A 21,565-nucleotide genomic window follows, 5' to 3' on the forward strand; every position below is an offset into this window, starting at 1 on the left:
CTTTCTCATTTAAATGATTTGGTGCCCTTCTCCAGACTAACTGGCCATAAATTGTAGAGTATTGTAGAGAGTATGGACTCTTAATTTTATTCCATTGATCTTCATGTCTAAATTTATGTCATAATATTTTTAATAATGTAATCTAGTGGCGTGGCATATTATCACTTCTGTCATGTTCTGTTATGTGGATCATCCCTGGTACAATACAGGAAAAATTAGATAAAGTTCTGAAAACTAGGAGGCAAAAACAATCTGGAGCCATTATATAACCATATAATATACATAAAATATACTCTTAGTAATTTAATAAAAGAGAAGTTCTAAATATGATAAAAGTTACTTTCTAAATACCCTAATCATGTTTAATGGTGAAACATTAAAAATGGTCCCTTTAAGGGAGCCTGGGTAGCTTAGTCACTTAGGCATCTGACTCTTGATTTTGGCTCAGGTCATGATTTCATAACTGTAAGGTCAAGTCTCATGTAGGGCTCTACACTTATAGGGCAGAGCCTGCTTGGGATTCTCCCTCTTTCTTTCTGTTCCTCCTTTGTATGTGGATGCACTCTCTTTCTTTCTGTCTTTCAAAGAAATAAAAGAAATGTCATTATAAAAGTGTTGCCTTTAGGGGCACCTGTGTAGCTCAGTTGGTTAGGCATCTGACTCTTGATTTTGGCTCAGGTCATGATCTCATGGTTCATGGGTTTGAGTCCCTTGTTGGGCTCTGAGCTGACAGTTGGAGCCTGCTTGGGATTCTCTCTCTGCTTCTCCCCTGCTTATGCTCTCTCTGTCTCTCAAAGTAAATAAAAAAAAAACTTAAAAAAAAAAGTGTTCCCTTTTAAACCAGGAATAAGGCAGAAATGGCCACTTTGCTCACTCTTCTCACCAATGTATCATAGGCTCTAGCTGGTGTAATAAGGCAAGACAAGAAATAAAAAAGAAAATATGTAATAATTTGAAAGGAAAATATGACTGAAATTCTTTGGAGATAATATGATAATCCACATGAACAACTGGAAAAGAATCTATGGATAAGTTAATGAGAGCAATTAGTACGATTTCTGGATACAAGATTATACCAGCAACAAATAAGAACATTTACTTTAAAATGATAGTCTCATTGTAGCAACAAAAAAGTGTAAAACATTCAGGAGTAAATCTGGCAAAAATGTACAAGATCTTGGCAGAGAAATTTATATAGGTTAATTGAAAGACATTAAGGAAGACTAAATAAATAGGGGAATATAGCCCATGATGAATAAGAAAAATCAGGGGCACCTGGGTGGCTCATTTGGTTAAATGTCCGACTTCAGCTCAGATCATGTTCTCATGGTTCATGGGTTTGAGCCCCATGTCAGGCTCTTTGCTGAGGGCTCAGAGCCTGGAGCCTGCTTTGAATTCTGTGTCTACCTCCCTTTCTCTGCCCCTTCCCTGCTCATGCTCTGTCTGTCTCTCTCAAAATCAGTAAACATTAAAAAAAAAAAAAAGAAAAATCAGGCAATAGAGTCATATCCTACTAGATTAAGAAAAATCTTATTCTTCAGTTGTAGTAATTGAAATAGTGTGGTACTGACAAAAGGATTAACAAATAAACTAAGGGAACTGCCAAGAGAGTATGGAAACAGGGGCGCCTGCCTGGGTTCAGCCAATGGAGCATGTGACTCTTCATCTCGGGATTGTGAGATCCAGCCCCACGTTGGGTGTAGAGACTACCTAGAAAAAAAAAAGAGTATATTAAAAAAAAAAGATAAGCACAGAAACAGATCATTTTATGGCAACTTGATATACAACAGAGCTTTGAGTTGAGAAAAGATGCTCAATGGGACCTATTTATAAGATTTTACCTCATGTTGGGGCACCTGGCTGGTTCAGTCAGTAGAGCATGTGACTCTTGATCTTGGAGTTGTGAGTTTGAGCCCCATGTGTGGCATAGAGCTTACTTAAAAAAATGTACTTCATATAAAACAAAAGTAAATTCCCAATGGATGATTGAAGACTTAACTGTGAGAAAAAAAACTTATAAAACTCTGAAAATAAGTTACAAAACTTCTCTGTGATGTTGTGATGGAAGACTCTAACACCAAATGCTCGAACCATTAAGGAAAATATTACTCGCTTCTGTTCATCAAATACACTATAAAAAGAGTGCAATGGCAAGTAACAACCAGAAGTGATATTTGTGATGTATATAACTGACAAAGTATTAGTACTCATAATATAGTTTTTTAAATGTTTATTTATTTTTGAGAGAGAGAGAGAGAGAACATAATCAGGGGAAGGGCAGATGGAGAGGGGGACAGAGGACTCAAAGTGGGCTCTGCCCTGACAGTAGTGAGCCCAACATGGGGCTTGAACCAACAAACCATGAGATCATGACCTGAGCCGTTGTCAGATGCTTAACCAACTGAGCCACCCAGGTACCCCCTCATAATATTTTTTATTCCGTTTTTTAAATTTTAATTCTAATATAGTTAATGTACAGTGTTGTATTAGTTTCAAGTGTACAATTTAGTGATTCAGCAAATCTATATGTTACTAAGTGCTCAGCATGGTAAGTGTCCTCTTTAATCCCCATCACTTATTTCACCCATTGCTCCACCTACTTCCTCTCTGGTAACCACCAGTTTGTTCTCTATGGTTAAGAGTCTTTTGCTTGGTTTGCCGATCTCTCTCTCTCTCTTTTCCTCTTTTTGAATGTTTTATTTCTTAAATTCCACATATGAGTGAAATCTCTGACTGAGTTATTTCACTTAGCATATAGTCTCTAGTTCCATCCATGTCATTGCAAATGGCAAGATTTCATTCCTTTTTAACAGCTAAATAATATTCCATTGTGTGTGTGTTTGTGTGTATACACACACACACAACATCTTCTTTATCATTTCACCAGTTGATGGATACTTGGGATGCTTCTATATTTGGTTATTGTAAATATTGCTGCAATAACATAGTGGTGCAGGTATCCTATGAATTAGTGTTTTGTGTTTTGGGGGTAAATGCCCAGTAGCGCAATTATTGGATTTTAGGGTACTTTTATTTCTAACTTTTTGAGGAACCTCCATACTGTCTTTCATAGCGATCGCACTAATTTGAATTACCACCAACAGTATACAAGGGTTCCTTTTTCTCCACATCCTCACCAACATTTGTTGTTGCTTGTATTTTTGATTTTGGTCATTCCGACAGGTTTGAGGTGATACCTCATCATGGTTTTGATTTGCATTTTTCTGATTATGAGTGACTTTGAGCATTGTTTTTTGTTGGCCATCTACATATCTTCTTTGGAGCAATGTCTTCTGCCCATTTTTAATTGGATTATTGGTTTTTTAGGTGTTGAGTTTGATAAATTCTTTATAGATTTTGGATACTAACCCTTTATCTGATACGTCATTAGCAAATATTGTTTCCCATTCCATCGGTTGCCTTTTAGTTTTGCTGATTGTTTTCATCGCTGTGCAGAAGCCTTTTATTTTGATGAGGTTCCAATAGTTCATTTTTGCTTTGGTTTCTCTTCCCTTCAGAGACACATTGAGTAAGAAGTTGCTGTGACCAAGGTCAAAGAGGTTTTTGCTTGCTTTCTTCTCGAGGATTTTGATGGCTTCTTGCCTAACATTCAGGTCTTTCATCCATTTTGAGGTTATCTTTGTGTATGGGGTAAGAAAGTGTTCCAGGTTCATTTTTCTGCATGTCACTGTCCAGTTTCCCCAGCACCACTTGCTGAAGAGACTGTCTTTATTCCATTGGATATTTTTTCCTGATTTGTCAAAGATGAGTTGGCCATATGTTTGTGGGTCCATTTCTGGGTTCTCTTTTCTGTTCCATTGATCTGAGTGTCTGTTCTTGTGCCATGGTTTATTATTAATCTTTAAAACATATGCATATATTGAATATACTTTTGTAATTATGATAATTCTCACAAAATTGAAAAAATATGCATTTATATAAAAGGCTTTGTCATTATGTAAGACAGAGTAAAACCAGTAGGAGCCTATTTTTCCAAGAAAGAATAGAAATAGGAAGCCTGTTTTCCCTGACAATAGAACTTTATGTATTTATTATTTTTTTGAGAGACAGAGAGAGAGACAGCATGAGCAGGGGAGGGTCAGAGAGAAAGAGAGAGAGAGAGAGAGAGAGAGAGAGAGAGAGAGAGAGAGAGAGAGAGAGAGAGAGAGAGAGAGAGATTGAGAGAGAGAGAGACAGAATCTGAAGCAGACTCCAGGCTCTGAGCTAGCTGTCAGCATAGAGCCCAATGCAGGGCTTGAACCCATGAACCATGAGATCATGACCTGAGCTGAAGCTGGATGCTTAACTGACTGAGCCACCCAGGCACCCGTGACAATAGATCTTTAAAACATTATTTTATAGGATACCACTGATATGATAGACTGGTATGCAAAATTTGCACTGATTATAAAGATAACACATGAGACATCAAAGACATTGGTTGAGGATATGGGGACAAATGCCTAGATTTCTTGGCAAGTGGGGTATGCAAGTTTATTCTTTCTCTGTAAAGAGATTTTTTGGTAGAAATTTTTGAGAAGCCCTGAATCTTGATTACTCATTATTTGATTACCCATTATTTCAACACATACTGTGTTTTCAGAATCCCATGCTTTTGCTCCTGCCATTATCTCCAATATAAACCTTTCAAATAAAAAAAAATGGACTTGGTAAGATGGAGGAGGTGACAAGCCAATTTGTTCTTCCCCAGACCCAGCACAATGTTAGTTTAACATTCTCTGTTCCTGCAGAAGGGAGATAATTCTCTGTTTGTGTGAGTCTGACTTCTGACCTGAGATTTAAGTACCTGTGTCCACTGTTTCATATTGACCCTGTAACAGCATGAACGGATAGCTGATCAGGGAAATTTGTTGTTGTTTCCTATTATTTTTATTATTTAAAATTAATTCAGCCCTAAGAGCCTATTAGGAAATCATAGATTCCTAGTAGATGGCTAAACCCACCACAATTATTACTTGAATTTTTGCTGGTAATTTCTATAGAGTTATATTCCCAGTGAAAATAAAAGCTGGACAGTTCGAATATTACATAGAGGATCTTATATAGTTTTAGAGGGTTATTTTTATCCCTGAGCCACGAGGTTTAACATTTTCCTGCCCCTATTTCTAAGTAACATACCAGGAACACATATGTCTCATTACCACTCACTGGCCAGCCCAACTCTGAGTCAGTACACTTTCACCTACAGAAATTACTCATTGTGACAAAGGATGCAATATTAGTGATGCAGATTGGGGAAACTTGTTCTCTATTGCTTATACCTTGTATGTCCTGAGGACAAAATACTTGACTCTTCATAACTATCACTGCTGCCTGCTTTTGGATTTCTTAAATTCACCATACCTAGAGAAACCTCTTGAAGTATACCTCCTACTTCCTATACATGTGATTCAGTTAAATTCAAGACCTATTTATTGGTGCCTACAATCACTGTGATGTTCACTATATGGGGGAGTCAAGAATCAGTAAAACCATCTCTGTTCTTCAGAAGCAATACAGAATTGTGTGTGTGTTTAGGGTGTATATGTGGGAAGCTGGAGAAGGTGGCTAAGAAGTATATAGATACCTTTAAACAAGACAGAAGACATATGCTGTATATAGGACCACTGGTAACATTTGTGGGATTGAGGACCAAAGAATAAATTGAAGCCACATGCCTTAAGTTTAATCCTTTAAAAGTTATAAATCAGGGGCACCTGGCTGGCTTAGTCCATAAAGCATGTGATTCTTGATCTGAGGGTTGTGAGTTAGAGCTCCACCATGGGTGTAGAGATTACTTAAAAATAAAATCTTAAAAAAAATAAAAGTTATAAATCAAGTTTACACAGACTATCAAAGAAAACATATCCCCCTACTTCAATAAATAAATATTTATAAGAATCAAATGGGAAAATATCTGCAATACTATTGTTTTTTATAATGAAGTGAAAGGTCAAAAATGACAATTTAAGGGGCACCTGGCTGGCTCAATCAGTTAAGCGTCTGACTTCTGCTCAGGTCATGATCTTGCAGTTCTTGAGTCTGAGCCCCACATGGGTCTCTGTACTGACAGCTAAGAGCCTGGAACTTACTTTGGATTGTGTGTGTGTGAGACTGTGTGTGTGTGTGTGTGTGTGTGTGTGTGTGTGTGTGTGTATGTGTGCCCTTCCCCTGCTCACACTTTCTCTCTCTCTCTCTCAAGAATAAACATTAAAAATGATAATTTAAATATTTTGGACTGATGATCTAATGATGTTTCGATGAGGGATAAAATTAAAACATACATAATTCATATACCATTATGTATTTATTTTGTAACATTTGTCTTGCTATTATTTGAACAAAATTATTACTAGAAATAATTATCATTAAGATTTTCATTTATTGGGGTGCCTGGTGGCTCCATTTGTTAAGTGTCAGACTTGGGCTCAGGTCATGACCGCACAGTTCAAGCCCTGCATTGGTGTCAAGGGTGACGTATAGAAATCCTTTTGTTTAAGGGTTCAGAGTAGTCAGTTCCAGTAAGGTCGGTCCATTTGATCAGAGTAGCTTGACAGGGTCAAAGGTAACCCTCTCAACTTGTTTGGAGTGGGTGGAAGTCATTAGGCAGGCTGGGTTAGCTAGCATTGGTTTACAGACTCTAAGTGTGGTCCTGGTCTCTAACGTTCTCAGTATTCCCTTTTCACCTACCTTTACTATAAATTCACCTACATCTTTGCCTTTGCAAAAAAGTCTGATAACCATTGCATCTAATGTACGTCCTAAATCTCTCTTCATCATTATTTTTCCTTTGATTATGAAGTTTCCTTAAAAAATTTTTTAAAAATGTTTATTTATTTTCGAGAGAGTGAGACACAGAGCATGAGCCTGGGAGGGGCAGAGAGAGAGAGAGAGAGAGAGAGAGAGAGAGAGAGAGAGAGAGAGAGAGAGAGAGAGAGAGAGAGGAGGGGAGGAAGACACAGTATCAGAAATCAGAAGCAGGCTCCAGGCTCTGAGACTTCTTTCAGCACAAAGCCCAACATCGGGCTCGCAAACGCAAAGATCATCTGATCTGAAATCTGACGTTTAACCGACTGAGCCACCCAGGCGCCCTGAAGTTCCTTTTTAATTTCTTAATCATTTCACGTATCTCACTGTCTCCTTATAGTCTACAAAGCATTAAAGCATCCCATGATAAACGCTTCTGGCTAGGGCTTCTATTTTGCTCCTCGAGTGAGAGGGTCGATTCAAACTGCAAAGGTCCACAGTTCTAGAAACCGCTTCTGTGAGTTTCTGGAAGAGGCAACAGGACGCGCGGGTCCCGAGCTACCTTGCCGGGTGCCGTTTCAGAGGAAGTTATCTCGGTTCGCTTGAACAAAACGGAAGGCAAGCAGCCGTCGCAGGTATCTCGACCGTCTCGCGCTAAGCTGCCCGCCGGCGGAGCCCGGGCCAGGTGGGCGTCCCCGCCTTGGGTACCCCGGGTCCCGGGAAGGGGCGGGGCGGCCGTGGGCGGTGGGAGGAGCCTGGCGGCGGCCCGGGCGGCCAATGAGCTCCCGAGCCGGCGCGGGACGTGCGCGTGACGCTGCGTAGCGGGTCGCTAGGCTGGGGGCGGACAGGCCCGGGAGTAGGGAGCTTTATCTTCGCTTGCTTCGGGGCTGGCTGTACTGCCGGCCTTGGACCGTGGGAGAGGTGTCCGCAGCCCACCTTCCCGCCAGCCGCGCTGCGAGGGCTTCCTGGCTTTGCCTGTCTCGCCCGCTGTCGGGCTCCAGCCGCAGGTAATGCCGATGGTCCCCCATCTCCCCCTCACTTCCCGCCCGGGTCCACCCGCGTCAGCCGGAGAGGAAGGGGAAAGAGGTGGCAGCTGCACCTCCGGCCCGGCGGGCCTGGCCTTACCCTGGGCTGAAGGACCGAGAAGGCGGCCCGGAGCCGGGGGAGGGGAGAGCTCCGAGAGTCCTGGCGAGTTTGCGGGGGGTAGGGAGGGCGCGAAAGTTACGGTGGGCGCCCGCGTGGTGGCAGCCCTTGGAACCTCAGAGGTTTGTTGGGTGCCTCCCAGATCCCGTGGCATCCCTCAAGCTGGTGAGTAAAGAAAGTTATGAATTAGAAGACTTTTTTTATTCTATAAAAAGCGAAAGCAAAAAAATGAACTCAGGAAGTTAGCTTTTCATTGATTTAGTATAAAAGTAGATGGCAGGCACTTCAAGATATTGAAATCTGGGCACCAAAGCCTTTCATCAAGCTCATATTTTATTTTCAAATATTAAGGTATAGTTTTCTGTCACTGTGAAATGCCATTCAGTTTGTTTGATACGTATGTTTTTTCAGAGTACCCCCCCCCCATGTGTGTAATATTCATGAATGACTTCTTAGGGAAATGACGTGTTGTCTAGGCTTGAGAGTGGCTTTTCGTAGGAGCTCTGATGTATTCAAGAGTAATTCTTTAAAAATGCACGTGTCCCACTGCATGACATGATTGGAACTCTGGAAGATTTCACCTTCTCCTAGGATAAAGACCAAAATACTGCTCCCAGTCTTCCCATCTCCATTTCTTTTTGGCCACCTCCCTCCTGGTTCTCTAGGCTCAACCCACATAAGTTTTATTTTTGTTCCAAGAAAGCCTCTTTCTCTTTACTCTCTTCTAGTCTTCGGGGTTTCCTTCACTTCTAATGTGCCATTCTCTCCTTTCCCCAAATCCAACACGCTTCTCAAATGTCACTTCAGGAAACCCAACCTATCCCTGTTAAGCTCTCATAGTACTTTGTTTTCCTTAGCATCAGTTAATCATCAGTTGTACTATGTTTGTCACTTAGAGAGTTTCATTGTTTCCTCTACTAGCACGTACATTTCATGAAGCCTGGGCCAGTTAGCGCATATTAGTTATGTCTGAATTGTCAGTCTGGTCTAGCACCTGGCACAATGAAAGAACAAATGAACTGGAGAACAGAGGAAGGAGCTTTTGAATGGAAGATATTAACTAGGTAAAAGTACCTGTTTCCTTTGGGAAGGAAATAGTAAAAGCTTTTTTTTTTTTTTTAACAAAGGCCAGTTGACAACTTTATTTTTTTTTTAATTTATCAGCATATAATGATAATGATGAATGACTATATTGACCATATGAATGTGAATGAGAATTTGGGTTCTTCAGTTTAGCTAACTGGCTTAATGACATAGTTCTTTGATATAAAAGTGTTATAGGATTGTAGTTGGGTAAACCTTTGCTTGGAAGGAAGGGGGAGAAAATTTATGTTTTGGATTGTAAATTTATCTGCAATTGTTCTCTTTTTCTCCATTGAATGTGAGAGTGACATAGCAAAGTTGGCCAGACTGTATTCTATAGATTTATAGATTCTTTTGAAAACCTTATTTATTAAAAAAAATTAATGTTTGTTTATTTTAAGAAAGACACAGAGTGAGCATGGGAGGCATAGAGAGAGAGGAAGAGAGGATCCCAAGCAGGCTCTGCACTGTCAGTGTGGAGCTGGATGCAGGGCTCTACCTCACAAACCGTGACATCAGGAGCAGAAATCAAGAGTCAGACACTTAACTGACTGAGCCACCCAGGTGCCCCTGAACGCTTTATAATAGGAACACTGCAGGCAGGCTAAAGTTGACCTTCTTTGCAACATGGTTCATGTGTTTCTTAAATCATTTTGTTTTTTGTTTTCCGTTCTTCAGGCAAATTAGATACGATCACACTGAACATTATGAAACCAATGCACAGATTGGATTCTTAAGAAATACTGTCTAGTCTGGGTTGTATTTTGAAATAGCTATATGGTCAGCTCTTTGTCACCTCGAGTGTAAATGTTTCCATTGTCACTTACTGGCTGTGTGACTTTGAACAAGTTTCATAGGGTTTCTGAGTCTTTTGTATCTTTCAGAATGCAAATGATAAATGAGATACTGATTGCCCAGCATTAAATGTTATTGGCTTCGTAAATATTAGTTCCTGGTTCCTTTATGGCTGGACCTCTTGAGAGACTAGTCTTGTGATCACTGTCTTTACTTCCTCAACTTATTTTGCCACCCAACCCAATATATATTTTTGTCTTTCTTGCAATGAACTATACAAGTAAATTGTAGCTATTAATGCCCCCAAATTGTGAAATATCCTATGTCCAACCCTCCTTTTTTATTTCCTTTTTTTTTTTTTTGGGTCTTACTTGAATTTTCCATGATATTGATCAGATTACTTCTTGAATCTTGTACTAGGTTTCTAATATTACTTGCTTTTGGTTCTCTAATCTCTCCGAGGCCTAACTTTTTCACTATTCTTCAGGTACCTTGTAATACTGGGAAAATTGCTTAACCACCTGTAAAATGGGGTAATAGTATCTACTGCATAGATTGTTGTGAGGATTAAATGAACCATAGTAAGCGTTTCATAAATGTTAGCTTTGATATTTCTTAGGTAACTTCTTTTTTTTCCTTAAGTTTATTTTATTTATTTAATTTTTTTTAGAACCTCTACACCCAGCGTGGTGCTCCAACCCACGACCTGGAGATCAAGAGTTGCACACTCCTCCAGCTGAGCCAGCTAGGTGTTTCCTCCTAGGTAACTTCTTGATTTATGGTCTCTCCCTGTGCCGTGGCCACTGCCACCGATGAATCCATATCTCTGTCTCTAGTCCAGACTTGTATGTTCACCTGCGTGCTTGTCATTGTCACGGGTCTGACCCACAGGCACATTCTGCTGAACTTATCTGCTGCTTACTAGTTACTTATCTTACTGGTACACCCAGAACCTTAGTCAGCTGAATTAGAAAACTCTGGATCTACATTTCTGGATGCCTTCTGGATGTAGCCACCTGGATATCATCTATGCCTCAGCTTCATGTTTGTAGATTTCTCTCCCTTATCTCTAATTTCTTCATGAAATCATTTGTTCATTTAATCATCACCTGCCATTAGAGCCTTATTTCAGGCCTTTATCTTTTGTGTGTGTGTGCCCACGCGTGCACGTGCTAATTGTTCTCCCTGTCCACATTGGTGTCTGAATTATCTTACTAATTAATAAAAGACCAGTATGAAGTCACCTTCCTGTTCCTTTTTTAGATATTTCTTAAGATTTTTTTTTTTCAAGTAATCTCTTCATGCAGCCAGGGGCTTGAACTCACAATCCTGACATCAAGAAGCCGTGCTCCATAGACTGAGCCTGCCAGTGGCCCCCACCCCCTTGTTAAAAAACATCTGCAGCTCCTTGTTTTGCATTATATTGCAAACTCTTTATCAGCCCTAAGGGCCCTTGACCTTTTGTTCTTGCCCGTTCTTGCTCCAGCATTCATTATTCCTTTTCTTCCTTTAAGATTTAACCTAGATTTTATTTTTTTCAGGAACCCTTTCCTAATTGCCCTAAGTTCTGTTGGGCACCAGGCCTGTATTTCGTTAATACTCTGTACATCTCAGTTATGATTCTGTAATACCACTAGATGTTATAATGATGTTATAATTATATTATGCTATAATTAAAAAATCACTAGATTTTTACTCTTTGATGTTATGTAGTCACTTTGTCTCCCAGGGCTTGGTACTATAGTAGATGTCAATAAAGTATTTGAAATAGTGAATCTGTCACCAAGGTCTCTACTTATTTATGCTTACCATAGAATGTTCTCTTCTTCCCATCCTGTTTTGATACCTGGAAACTTCTGTTTTTTCTTCCAACTCTAGCTTTAATGTCATTTCCTCCATGAGGATTTGTTTGATTTCCCTAAATGGTTTGTTATACCTTCTGTGTGTGTGTGTGTGTGTGTATGTGTGTGTGTGTGTGTGTACAGTGTACTAGGGTAGACCTCTGTATTGCAACACCTTTATCTACCATCATTGTAGAAAGAGGTGCTTAATCCACATGAATTTTCACATACTTGGCATATACCTTTCAAGTGTCAGAACTTAACACACTTTTTTCTTTTGTCTTTTTGTTTTTTAACAATTTTTCAATGCAAATTAAAAAGCTTTTTTCTTGCCTTCTATGTATAAACTAACATAGCCTTTTTAAGGTGCACCAGGTCATTAGAGCATGAACTTGAAGGTCTGCTTTGACACAGTGATGATTTATGGGACTTACAAGAAACCTAACCCTTTTGATCCTACACTGAAAGACCTGTTCTTGCTCTTGCTTTTTAATGATGATTCCTACTTTGAAAGTGTTTTTTCTTTACTGTCATCTATAGTTATGCTTCCGGTAGTCACTGCCCTTTTCCGGTTGAGGATGCCAGACAGGATTACCTATCTCATAGGGTTATTGTTAGGATTAAAGGAAGTAATGTAAATAAAGGTCTTATCAGAGAGCAAAGCAGATAGTAAGTACCCACTAAAGGGAACTTACTAACCATTATTAATAATGTTTTTTCTAATTATTTGAATCATTTCAAAAGGATAATCTCAAGTTTAAGAAATTATCCAATGGAGCAAAGGACATGGGATTTGTCAGCAAATTGTTTCTTAGACAACCTAAGTATAGAATTGGGTGCCAAATAGCAGATGTTAATGAAAAATCCTGAGCTCTAGAACAGATCCTTTTTATGTATGTTTATATATAGATGTATAATTTAAATCACAAGCTAGGTAAATGTCTTCATTAATCATTATATTTATCTCTTTATATTTATCTTTTATCTTTAAATTTATATATATTTTTTAGCATTAATAGGTAAAGTTAGAAATAAAAGCGAACACCATTTCACTCTCATGCTGTTTGGTTAATGGTTACTTCATGGGCATAGGAAGTGGGTATTTGTTTAAATTCCTTCATTTCCTTTTTTTTTAATTTTTAAGAAGTATTTATTTATTGAGCACTTTGTTTTGTTTTTTAAGTAGGCTCTATGCCCAACGTGGGGCTTGAACTCATGACCCTGACATCAAGAATCACATGCTCCACTGACTGAGCCAGCCAGGTGCCCCAGTTCTTTCATTTCCCTAACACATGTGAAAAGGGCTGGTAACACTTTATCCACTTCACAAATGTGTATTAAGTGCAGAATGTGTTCCAGGCATGGTTCTCGATACTTGGATAAAATAGCGAACAAGACAAAATCCTGCTTTTCATGGGAATTACAGTCTTGTAGGGCTGATAGACAGTAAACACTACAATGCGTTGGGCAGTAAGTGCTCTGAAGAAAAAGAAAGGAAGTTAAGGGATAAGAGAGTAACAGGGTCCAAGAGTGTTTAGTTAAAGGTAGGCAGAGGAGAACCTGAGGAGGAGAGGTTTGAGCAACGGACTCGAATGAAGCGAAGGAGAAAGCCTTGACAGTATCTGAGGGAGATAGTCTAGGCAAAGGAAATAGCGAAGACTGTGAGTAGGAATGCTTGGGGCTTGTGCAGGGAACAGCAGAAGGCCAGACACTACAGCAGAGCAAGTGAAAGGGTTGTGGGAGTTTGAGGGTGTGGGGGGAGGGGCAGGGAGTGAGTGGCAGATCATGGAAAAGTTACTAGACAATGGTGAGGACTTAGAACAAACTCCAGTGTTTGAAGGATTTTGATCAGGGAAGTGGCTTGCTCCACTTACCCTTAAAAGAATTAGTCTGGGTGCTATGTTAAAAAATAGACCAGAAAGGAGAAAATGGAGAAAGACCAGTTAGGAGGCTACAGTGAGACGAGACAGTAGCTTTGGCTCTGGTAAAGGTTGTTGATATGGTGAGACGACATCAGAGTAAGGGTATTTATTTTAAAGACAGCCTAAAATGGACTTGCTGCTGGATTGGATAAGGGAAAGTAAAGAAATGAGGATGACTCCTAGGCTTTGTTTAAAATCTGTCCAAAGACTGAGATGGAGAAGACCATTAACCATTAACTGAATAGGTAAGACCCTGAGAAGAATGGAATTGGATGGAACATCGGTAGTTCAGTTGCTAGAAGTCAGAATTACGGACATGGTTCAGTGGTTGGTTAACAGTAGGTTCAAGGGGAAGGTATTATGACTGGAACATGAGAGCAGCTTGTTGGAGACGGGAGGAAGTCAGGGAGCTGGCAGCCCAGGGTATTGGGTGGATCTCTGTACACGGATGTTGAAGTTAAAGTGTGGAAACAATTAGTGGTAGGGAAGGAGGAGGAAGGGAGTGAGGTTCAGATAACCCCTCATAATCTTATGATTTACATGATCTGAGGATTTGATCAACCCTGAGGTGAGGCACTTTAAGTGACTTATCTTTCCTAACATCTGTATGTATGACAGTAATAAAATTTGTTAATGTTTTCTTAGAAGCCACATGGTACTCGAGCTGCATTTGAGAAAGTATGTAAATATGGCCCTTTGTTTATTCTCATATTAAAAGCAAACACAGTAGAATATGAGGGACGACGTGGTTTAATGTGTGACTGCCGTTTAGCATACAGGAGGTAGACATACATGTGTCAGATTACTTAGTTAAGTTTCCAAACTTGGTTGCAAATAACGATGGCACTTTAGTGTGTATTTGTTAACACTATGCAGTAGTGTTTATCTTCATTTTCTAGATGAAGAAACAGGTTCCAGAGAGGCTGGAGGATTTAGTGAGGACACAGTGATATGAGGGAGCAGGAGTGTAAACCACTTCTTGGTGTTGAGATACCAGATCCTGTGCTTTCGCAGTTCTCACTTCCTGCTAAGGAGAGGAGATGGAGGCCAAAGAAGCTCGCATGGATTGGGATACAAAGATTGTGTTATGTAGAGTTAACGCTTTTCTTCTTCGGCTCACTTCTAAAATAAGTATTTATTTTAATACTTGAATAAGTACTATTATTTTAAAAGACTTAAATTATGGTGAAATAATTGTGTAGACTGAGTACCTGTGTTGTAACTTTTGAAGTAATGCTTTCTTCTCTAGATTACGTTGTTGGCCCCTGGTCTCATAACCAAGAATTCTTTTAGTAATGTTTTAATTATTCTATGGGGTATCCAGGCTTAAGTAGATTTTTTGGGGGGCTTTTTAAACAGCATTTATTTGTCAACTTGTTTTATTAAGTAGTTTTTTCACCTCTTACGTAGTGTTTTTAATCAGCATGAGGTAATTGATTTCTCAGTGCATTGATACTCAGCCAAAAGCAAAGTAGCATTGTTTTAGTCTTTACAGCTTGCTTAATGTAATAAAATGTGTAATTATTTATTTGTTTTTGAAATAATTGAAATTTTTGCATACACTAGAAGTCGAGGGCACCCCTCCCTAAGCTTGATTAAGAATAATTGTCATAGATCTTGTTGAGTAGGATACATAAAGCTGTTTATTGTTTATGTTTTTTTAAAGTTTATTTATGTATTTTAAAAGAGAGAGAGCAAGCGAGGGAGGGGCAGAGAGAGTGGAAGAGAGAATCCCAAACAGGCTCCATAATGTCAGTACAGAGCCTGATGCAGGGCTCAAACTCAGGGACCATGAGCTCATGACCTGACCCGAAACCAAAAATTAGATACTTAACTGAGCCACCCAGGTGCCCGTTGGATCATTTTTTGTTGTTTTCTTCCCTGATTTCTTTTTTTTTCTTTTTTTAAGTTTATTTATTTTGAGAGAGACAGAGACAGCATGAGCAGGGGAGGGCAGAAAAAGAAGGAGAATCCCAGGTAGGCTCTGTGCTGTCAGTGCAGAGTCTGATGAGGGGCTCAAACCCATGAAACCGTGGGATCATGACCTGAGCTGAAGCCAAGAGTCGGATGCTTAACTGATTTAGCCGCTCAAGTGCCCCACCTCTGTCCCCCTCCCGATTTCTTTTCTACTTCCTGATGTCCCACTTTGAGGGCATCTCCCAGTGGTCAGTTCTTACTTCTCGGATCTTTCTGTTGGAGAGTTAGATGTCCTTCCAGCTTCGTCTGTCACTGTTACACAAAGCACTTTTAAATTTGTCAGTTGCCCTGACCTCTTTCTTAGGTTCCTCTGAATTGGCTTTCGTGGGTCTCCTAAAATTTCTATTTCATGTATTCATCTGCTGTTCCATAATTCTGTGTCATTTGTTTGAATTCTGAAAAAATTGGAACTGATCTAGATTAGCCAGATTTTTACGTTGTTGAGCAGTGATATTTAAAAAATAGTCAAACTCTTCATGTATTGCATTTTCACAGGAAAGGACGTTGTAACATAAAAACTTAGAAAGGGCATCATATTAAAATTTAAAAATACATAGCTTTAAAAATATGGGGTGGATGGCTGGATGGCTCAATTAGTTGAGCATCCGGCTTCAACCCAGGTCATGATCTCACAGTTTGTGGGCTCGAGCCCTGTGTCAGGCTGTATGCTGACAGCTAGCTCAGAGCCTGGAACCTGCTTCAGATTTTGTGGGTCCCCTGCTCACGCTGTCTCTCCCTCTCTCTCAAAAATAAATAAAAAATTAAAAAAATTAAAAAAAAATGTGGTGAGTACTTCAGTATTTTTCTTTTTGTTTCACATTAAGAAAAACACAGTAAAGTACTGCTTTGGAGTAAATCCTGTACTGTGTTGATACTGATCTGCCTGAAATTTGACTTTGATCATATTGTTCACTGTTTAGAATGGGCTCACCACTGCCTACCTTAGAAAAAAAAGTCCTCGTTTCTTAGGCCTTTATAGTTTAGCTCTCCCTTCTAGTCTTTTCCCTCATCACATTTCTCTGTTACTGACTTAAAAAAACCCAAACCATTCAGGTAGTTAATGATGTTTGTGGTTTGGATTTGACCCAGGTTCAAATCTGGCCCCGTGTGGTCCAGGGCAAGTCGCTGAGAAGAGAAGGGAAGCAGCCATGGCATCCCAGAGCTGTGCTGATCATCAGCGAGGCTGCGATGCGGGCAAGCCCGGCGCTTACCATCTCAGTCTTCTCGCTGTCCTTCCGTCGAACACAACCATTTCACTGAATGTCAGCATCAGACAAGGCTGCTCTGTGCCTGTGATGGATCAAGACAAAACAACATGCTAGATTCATGTCTTAACCTAGGCAAAACTCGAACATCGTCCAAGTCACAAACATTGAGCACTCGCCCCTCCAGGCTACTGTGAATTTGTTGCTGCTCTGCTGGTTATAGCTTTGGCCTCCCTGTGGGGAAGATTTGTTGACCTAGTGAATTAGAGAATTGTTCCCACTTTCTGACTGCACCCAAGCCAGAGTTAACCCCTACTTCTTTGCACTTTGCCAAAAAATCATCTAGCCAAGTCCCAAATCCTAAGGAAGTCATTTCTGGTATTCTGAGGTTCCCCACAGATTCCCTTGGTGTGCATTCTTAAACTCATCTCGTTCTACTAGAGGTGTGTTTCTGCTGTGTGCACAGAGGGCACTGACAGTACTGCTGTGAGCCGTAATTTTTCTTACGTGAATCGTAATTAAGGATATCTTTTTGCAGAGTTACGAAGATTAGATGAAAAAACGAAAGCGCCCAGCAGAGTCCTTGAACTTTTAGATACTCAACAAGAGCTTGTTTCCTGTCCTCCAGGAAAGTAGTCTCATCAATTTATGGTCTCTGGCAGGGCTTATGAGGACTTTGTTTTAACCCTTTCTCATCCGTAGACTACTCTGTTCTCATCCTTTAGGATTCCATTCAGATACCTTCTTTTCTGTGAAACTTTTGCATCTCTTAATAGTCTCTTCTGTTTCTGAAATTCAGATATTGTTTTTACCATTGACTTGACTTTTTTTTTAGGTTTATTATTTTTGAGACGGAGAGAGCAGGAGACGGGTGGTGGGGGGGCGGGGAGAGAGAGAGAGACCCAAGCAAGCTACATGCTGTCAGTACAGATCCGGTACAGTGCCCAGTCTCATGAGCCATGAGATCAGGACCTGGGCTGAAATCAGGAATCGAACGCCTAACCCGCTGAGCCGCCCAGCACCCCTTGATGTTAAGTGTACTCTACTTTGTGGCACCTTTGTGCTTATCTTCTGTTATTCATTTCTTAATTTTTCAGATACTTCTGCATTGTTCAACAAAATTGTTCTTTGCAAATTGGGGCTTTGTGGGGCACCTGGGTGGCTCAGCTGGTTTAGCAGCCATCTCTCGATTTTGGCCTAGGTCATGATCTTGCAGTTCATGGGTTCAAACCCCATGTCAGGCTCTGTGCTGACAGCTCAGAGCCTGGAGTCTGCTTCAGATTCTGTGTCTTCCCTTTTCTTTCTACCCTGCTTTTGCTCTGTCTCTCAGAAAAAAAGAGGAATGGGGGCTTTGTTTAAATAAGAGTCTTTGAAACCCATTATTTTTTAAGGACTAATTTCTTTAAATTTTTTATAGTGTGCTGTACTCAGAAAATGGTTAACCATGATTCGAGTAAAACCAGAGGAAGGGAATGTGTAATTTTCCCCGTCTCCTAAATATGGTGATACTGTGACATTTACTTTAGCCAGATACTTTAAAGTGAAGGGGAGCAAAATATGCCACCCCAGAATGTGCCACTTTGGCATACTGATGATTTTGAATTAAAGCTACTTAACATCCAGTGCAAGGAAGACACTCTGACCCTCTTTTGTTCTCCTGAAAATAGGGACGCTCCCTGCAGAAGGTGCCCTCCCTGCACCGGGAGGGTAGAGGCAGCCCCGTCACCAAGGAAGTTAGGGCTGAGAAGGCTGTTTAACAAACCTTGTTACTTCTCCACTAATTCATACCCTGAAGTCTAAACCCTTTGTCTTGTCAGTTCTTCACACATTTAATGTTTCTTTGTCTATAAAGGTACAGAGTTGCCTGCTTTGGTCAATTCTTTGTGTCCCCTATTTTTATGAGCTTCCATACATACAATATTAAATTTGTTCTTCTCCTGTTAATCTGTCTTATGTCAATTTAATTATCAGGCCAGCCCAGAAGCCTGGAAGGGAAGAAAGGAAGTTTTCCTTGCATACAAAAGCTTTTCATGTCTTCCTTCCTAGACAAGACAATGGTGGGTGAAGAGAAGACATCTCTCAGAAAACGGTCGTCGAAGTCTGGGGAAAACTCTGAGGAAAAAGAAAACCAGAAAAAGCCTTCAAAAGAGTCCCCAGGGCCCTCTGGTAATGGTGAGGCTTTTACTTTTTTTTTCCAGCTACTTAAATGTTATTAATCTACCTCAGTAAATACATCGACTGTTAAGTAATTTTTATAGTGAAGATTGCTGAGGACACTTCGCTACCTTTGATTCTGGGACGTTGCTGCCAGGGAGATGACTTCTTATCTATTGCCTTGATAACTTCAAGGGCCACCATTTGTCTCCTGTCCCTAATGGCACAGCGGTGGGTACTCGGTCTCCACACGCGTGGCCTTGCCAGGGACCATCTGCAGTGGATGCGTCACCAGGCTTTGGGGCTTTCAGTTGTCTCCCATCTTCTTGCCCAAGTGTTGGTCAGTCTTTTCCCTCAGTTCAGGGGATGTGAGCCGCACGGCAGTCCAGCACTGGGGTGTAGCCAGCACGGATCTGCCTGGGGTGGTTTCAGACCATCACCTGTGCCACAACATTGCCATCTTCCATGGGGAAGTCGTTCCTGCTGTCTCCACCTACTTTTCCATGAGAAATGTCCTTCACAGACACATTCTTCTTTGTTGAAGCCCGTGTTGTCACCAGGCAGGGCTTTAGACAGGCCTCGTGGTGCTTCTCCACAGACCTCTGGTGAGGTTGGTGGGGACAAGGGTGACCACCATCCTAGATTTCTGGAAGCCAGTCTCCACTGGCCATTGGCACAATGCCTGACCTTTTTCTTTCTTTCTTCCTTTTTTTAAAAAGTTTACTTATTTAATATGAGAGATAGTACCCATGAGCCCCTTGGGGAGAGGCAGAGAGGGAGGAAGAGAGAATCCCAAGTGGGCTCTATGTTGTCAGTGTGGAGCCTGACATGGGGCTTGAACCCATGAACCGCGAGATCATGACCTGAGCTGAAATGAAGAGTCGGATGCTTAACTGACTGACCGCCCCCCCCCCCCTCCGCCCCAGGCGCCTCTACGGTCTCTGATCTTGTACATGTCTTGAAGAGGCTGCCTTAGAGCTTGTTGACTGGGTTAGTGGGTGGGAAGGGTAGAATCCAGAGACTTCCAGCTGTCACCTGGTGGTGTTTCATCTGTCCTCCTGACCTTCCAGCCAGGGCATGTTGTTGCTGTGCCAGCCTGAGATGGGCACAAAGGCCACACGGCCAGGTTATAGCTGATCTTCTTGAGGTAGGTGCTCACTTCTAAGGTGATCTGGCAGTGCACGGTGTGGTAGGTAGGCTTGGTGGAGTCCCTCTTAATGGCTACCATGAGCCCTGGGCTGCTTCAGGCCCAGCATGTAGGCCACAGCACATGCTTGAAGGTCTGCCCTTCTTGGGGATGCCCACTTCGAACTCGTGTGTCCCACTGCCATGATGAACATGGCGCACTGGCCTCGGACGTCCAGTGATCATGTTTCTGATGAAGTCCCTGGGCCCTGGGGGCATTGATGTACTATTTGCTGCTCGCTGACTTCCATAGGGGTGTGAGTGGTGATGCCATACTCTCCCTCCACTGTAGGCTTGTCTAGCACCTGGGCATAAGAAGCAGCCCTTGCTCATCTGCTGCCTCCTGGTAGTGCCCCCATGCTTGTAGATGAGACGCCTGGTGGCGGTGGGCTTGCTGGAGTCCATGTGGCTCATGCTGATGATATTGATGACGGTCTTCTCTTTGCCCATGGCAATCGGCTCAATAGTCACTGCTCTTAAAGAAAAAGAAGCAAACTTGATCTGGAGATCAACAAGAGCCACAGTAGCTATGAGAGAGGCTTTTACTTTTTTAGAGGAGAATTAATGAAATAACAAATTCACTGTTTTAGAATAGGGATTGCCACTTTTCTCTCTCTCTCTCTCTTTATTATCATTTTTGTGATCTCTACACCTAACGCAGGGCTTGAACCCACAACTTTGAGATCACAAGTCATCTGCTCTTCCCACTGAGCCAGCTGGGTACCCTGGGATTACCATCTGTTTAGCTCTCTCTATAAGTGGGCATGCTGTGAAGGTACAGAAGTGAAAAATAAATTGATAAAGAGAATAGAAAGGAACACTATGACTTAAGTGCCAGTCACAGCCGCCTTGTACTGGTGACACTGGTGTGCGAATTGCTGCACATGTCATAGAGGTGAGCCTTAGTGATACAAGTGGAGTTTGCAGTGTCTAATTTTGAATTAAAAAAAAAATTTTTTTAACGTTTTATTTATTTTTGATACAGAGAGAGACAGAGCATAGAGGGGGAGGGGCAGAGAGAGAAGGAGACACAGTACTGGAAGCAGGCTCCAGGCTCTGAGCTAGCTGTCAGCACAGAGCCCGACGCGGGGCTCGAACCCACAAATGTGAGATCTGACCTGAGCCGAAGTCGGAGGCTTAACCGACTGAGCCACCCAGGCGCCCCTGCAGTGTCTAATTTTGGATTTATATCATATGGAGCTTCCTATATTTGGGAACAAAAAATAGAAAACATGCCCTTGTTAATGAATTCAGTGAACATTTTTTGGGTATCTACTATGTTTTAGACACCATTTATTCATTCCTTGAGCCTCTAACACGTCAGTAATTATTGGTCCTGGCGAGGTGCTGGGCCTACAGCAGTGATCGGTACATGTGACTGCCCTCATGGAGCTCCACATTATGTGAATGGGAACTCCTCCCCCACTTGGCATAATTAGATTACTGCAAATGAGTGCTACTAATTACTCTTGTCGGATGTAATGAGCATAGAGTAATTAACAGAGTACCTAAC

General features: G+C 41.2%; 1 protein-coding gene and 1 long non-coding RNA gene across 5 annotated transcripts in view; one reads left to right on the forward strand and one right to left on the reverse strand.

Moving 5' to 3' along the window:
* Positions 1-1,511: 1,511 nt before the first annotated feature.
* On the reverse strand, positions 1,512-7,496 carry LOC115288120. The gene is made up of 2 exons (XR_003906815.1): positions 7,310-7,496; positions 1,512-1,710 (listed from the first exon to the last, which is right to left on the reverse strand). It is a non-coding gene; the product is annotated as an uncharacterized LOC115288120 (long non-coding RNA).
* A 77-nt stretch (positions 7,497-7,573) lies between these two features.
* Positions 7,574-21,565, forward strand: part of SOAT1 (sterol O-acyltransferase 1) — a 65,296-nt gene continuing 51,304 nt past the window's right edge. The window contains exons 1-2 of one of the 4 annotated variants that reach the window (XM_029935157.1): positions 7,574-7,754; positions 18,760-18,885. In XM_029935157.1, the coding sequence (XP_029791017.1) occupies positions 18,768-18,885 (118 nt within the window). In that variant the 5' untranslated portion in view covers positions 7,574-7,754; positions 18,760-18,767. Of the gene's footprint in view, positions 7,755-10,486; positions 10,532-18,727; positions 18,886-21,565 lie in introns of those variants that run through there. The other 3 variants (XM_029935156.1, XM_029935154.1, XM_029935155.1) reach the window with 3 other exon arrangements.

The sequence above is a fragment of the Suricata suricatta genome, chromosome 3 (assembly GCF_006229205.1).
Source record: "Suricata suricatta isolate VVHF042 chromosome 3, meerkat_22Aug2017_6uvM2_HiC, whole genome shotgun sequence".
NCBI lineage: Eukaryota > Metazoa > Chordata > Mammalia > Carnivora > Herpestidae > Suricata > Suricata suricatta.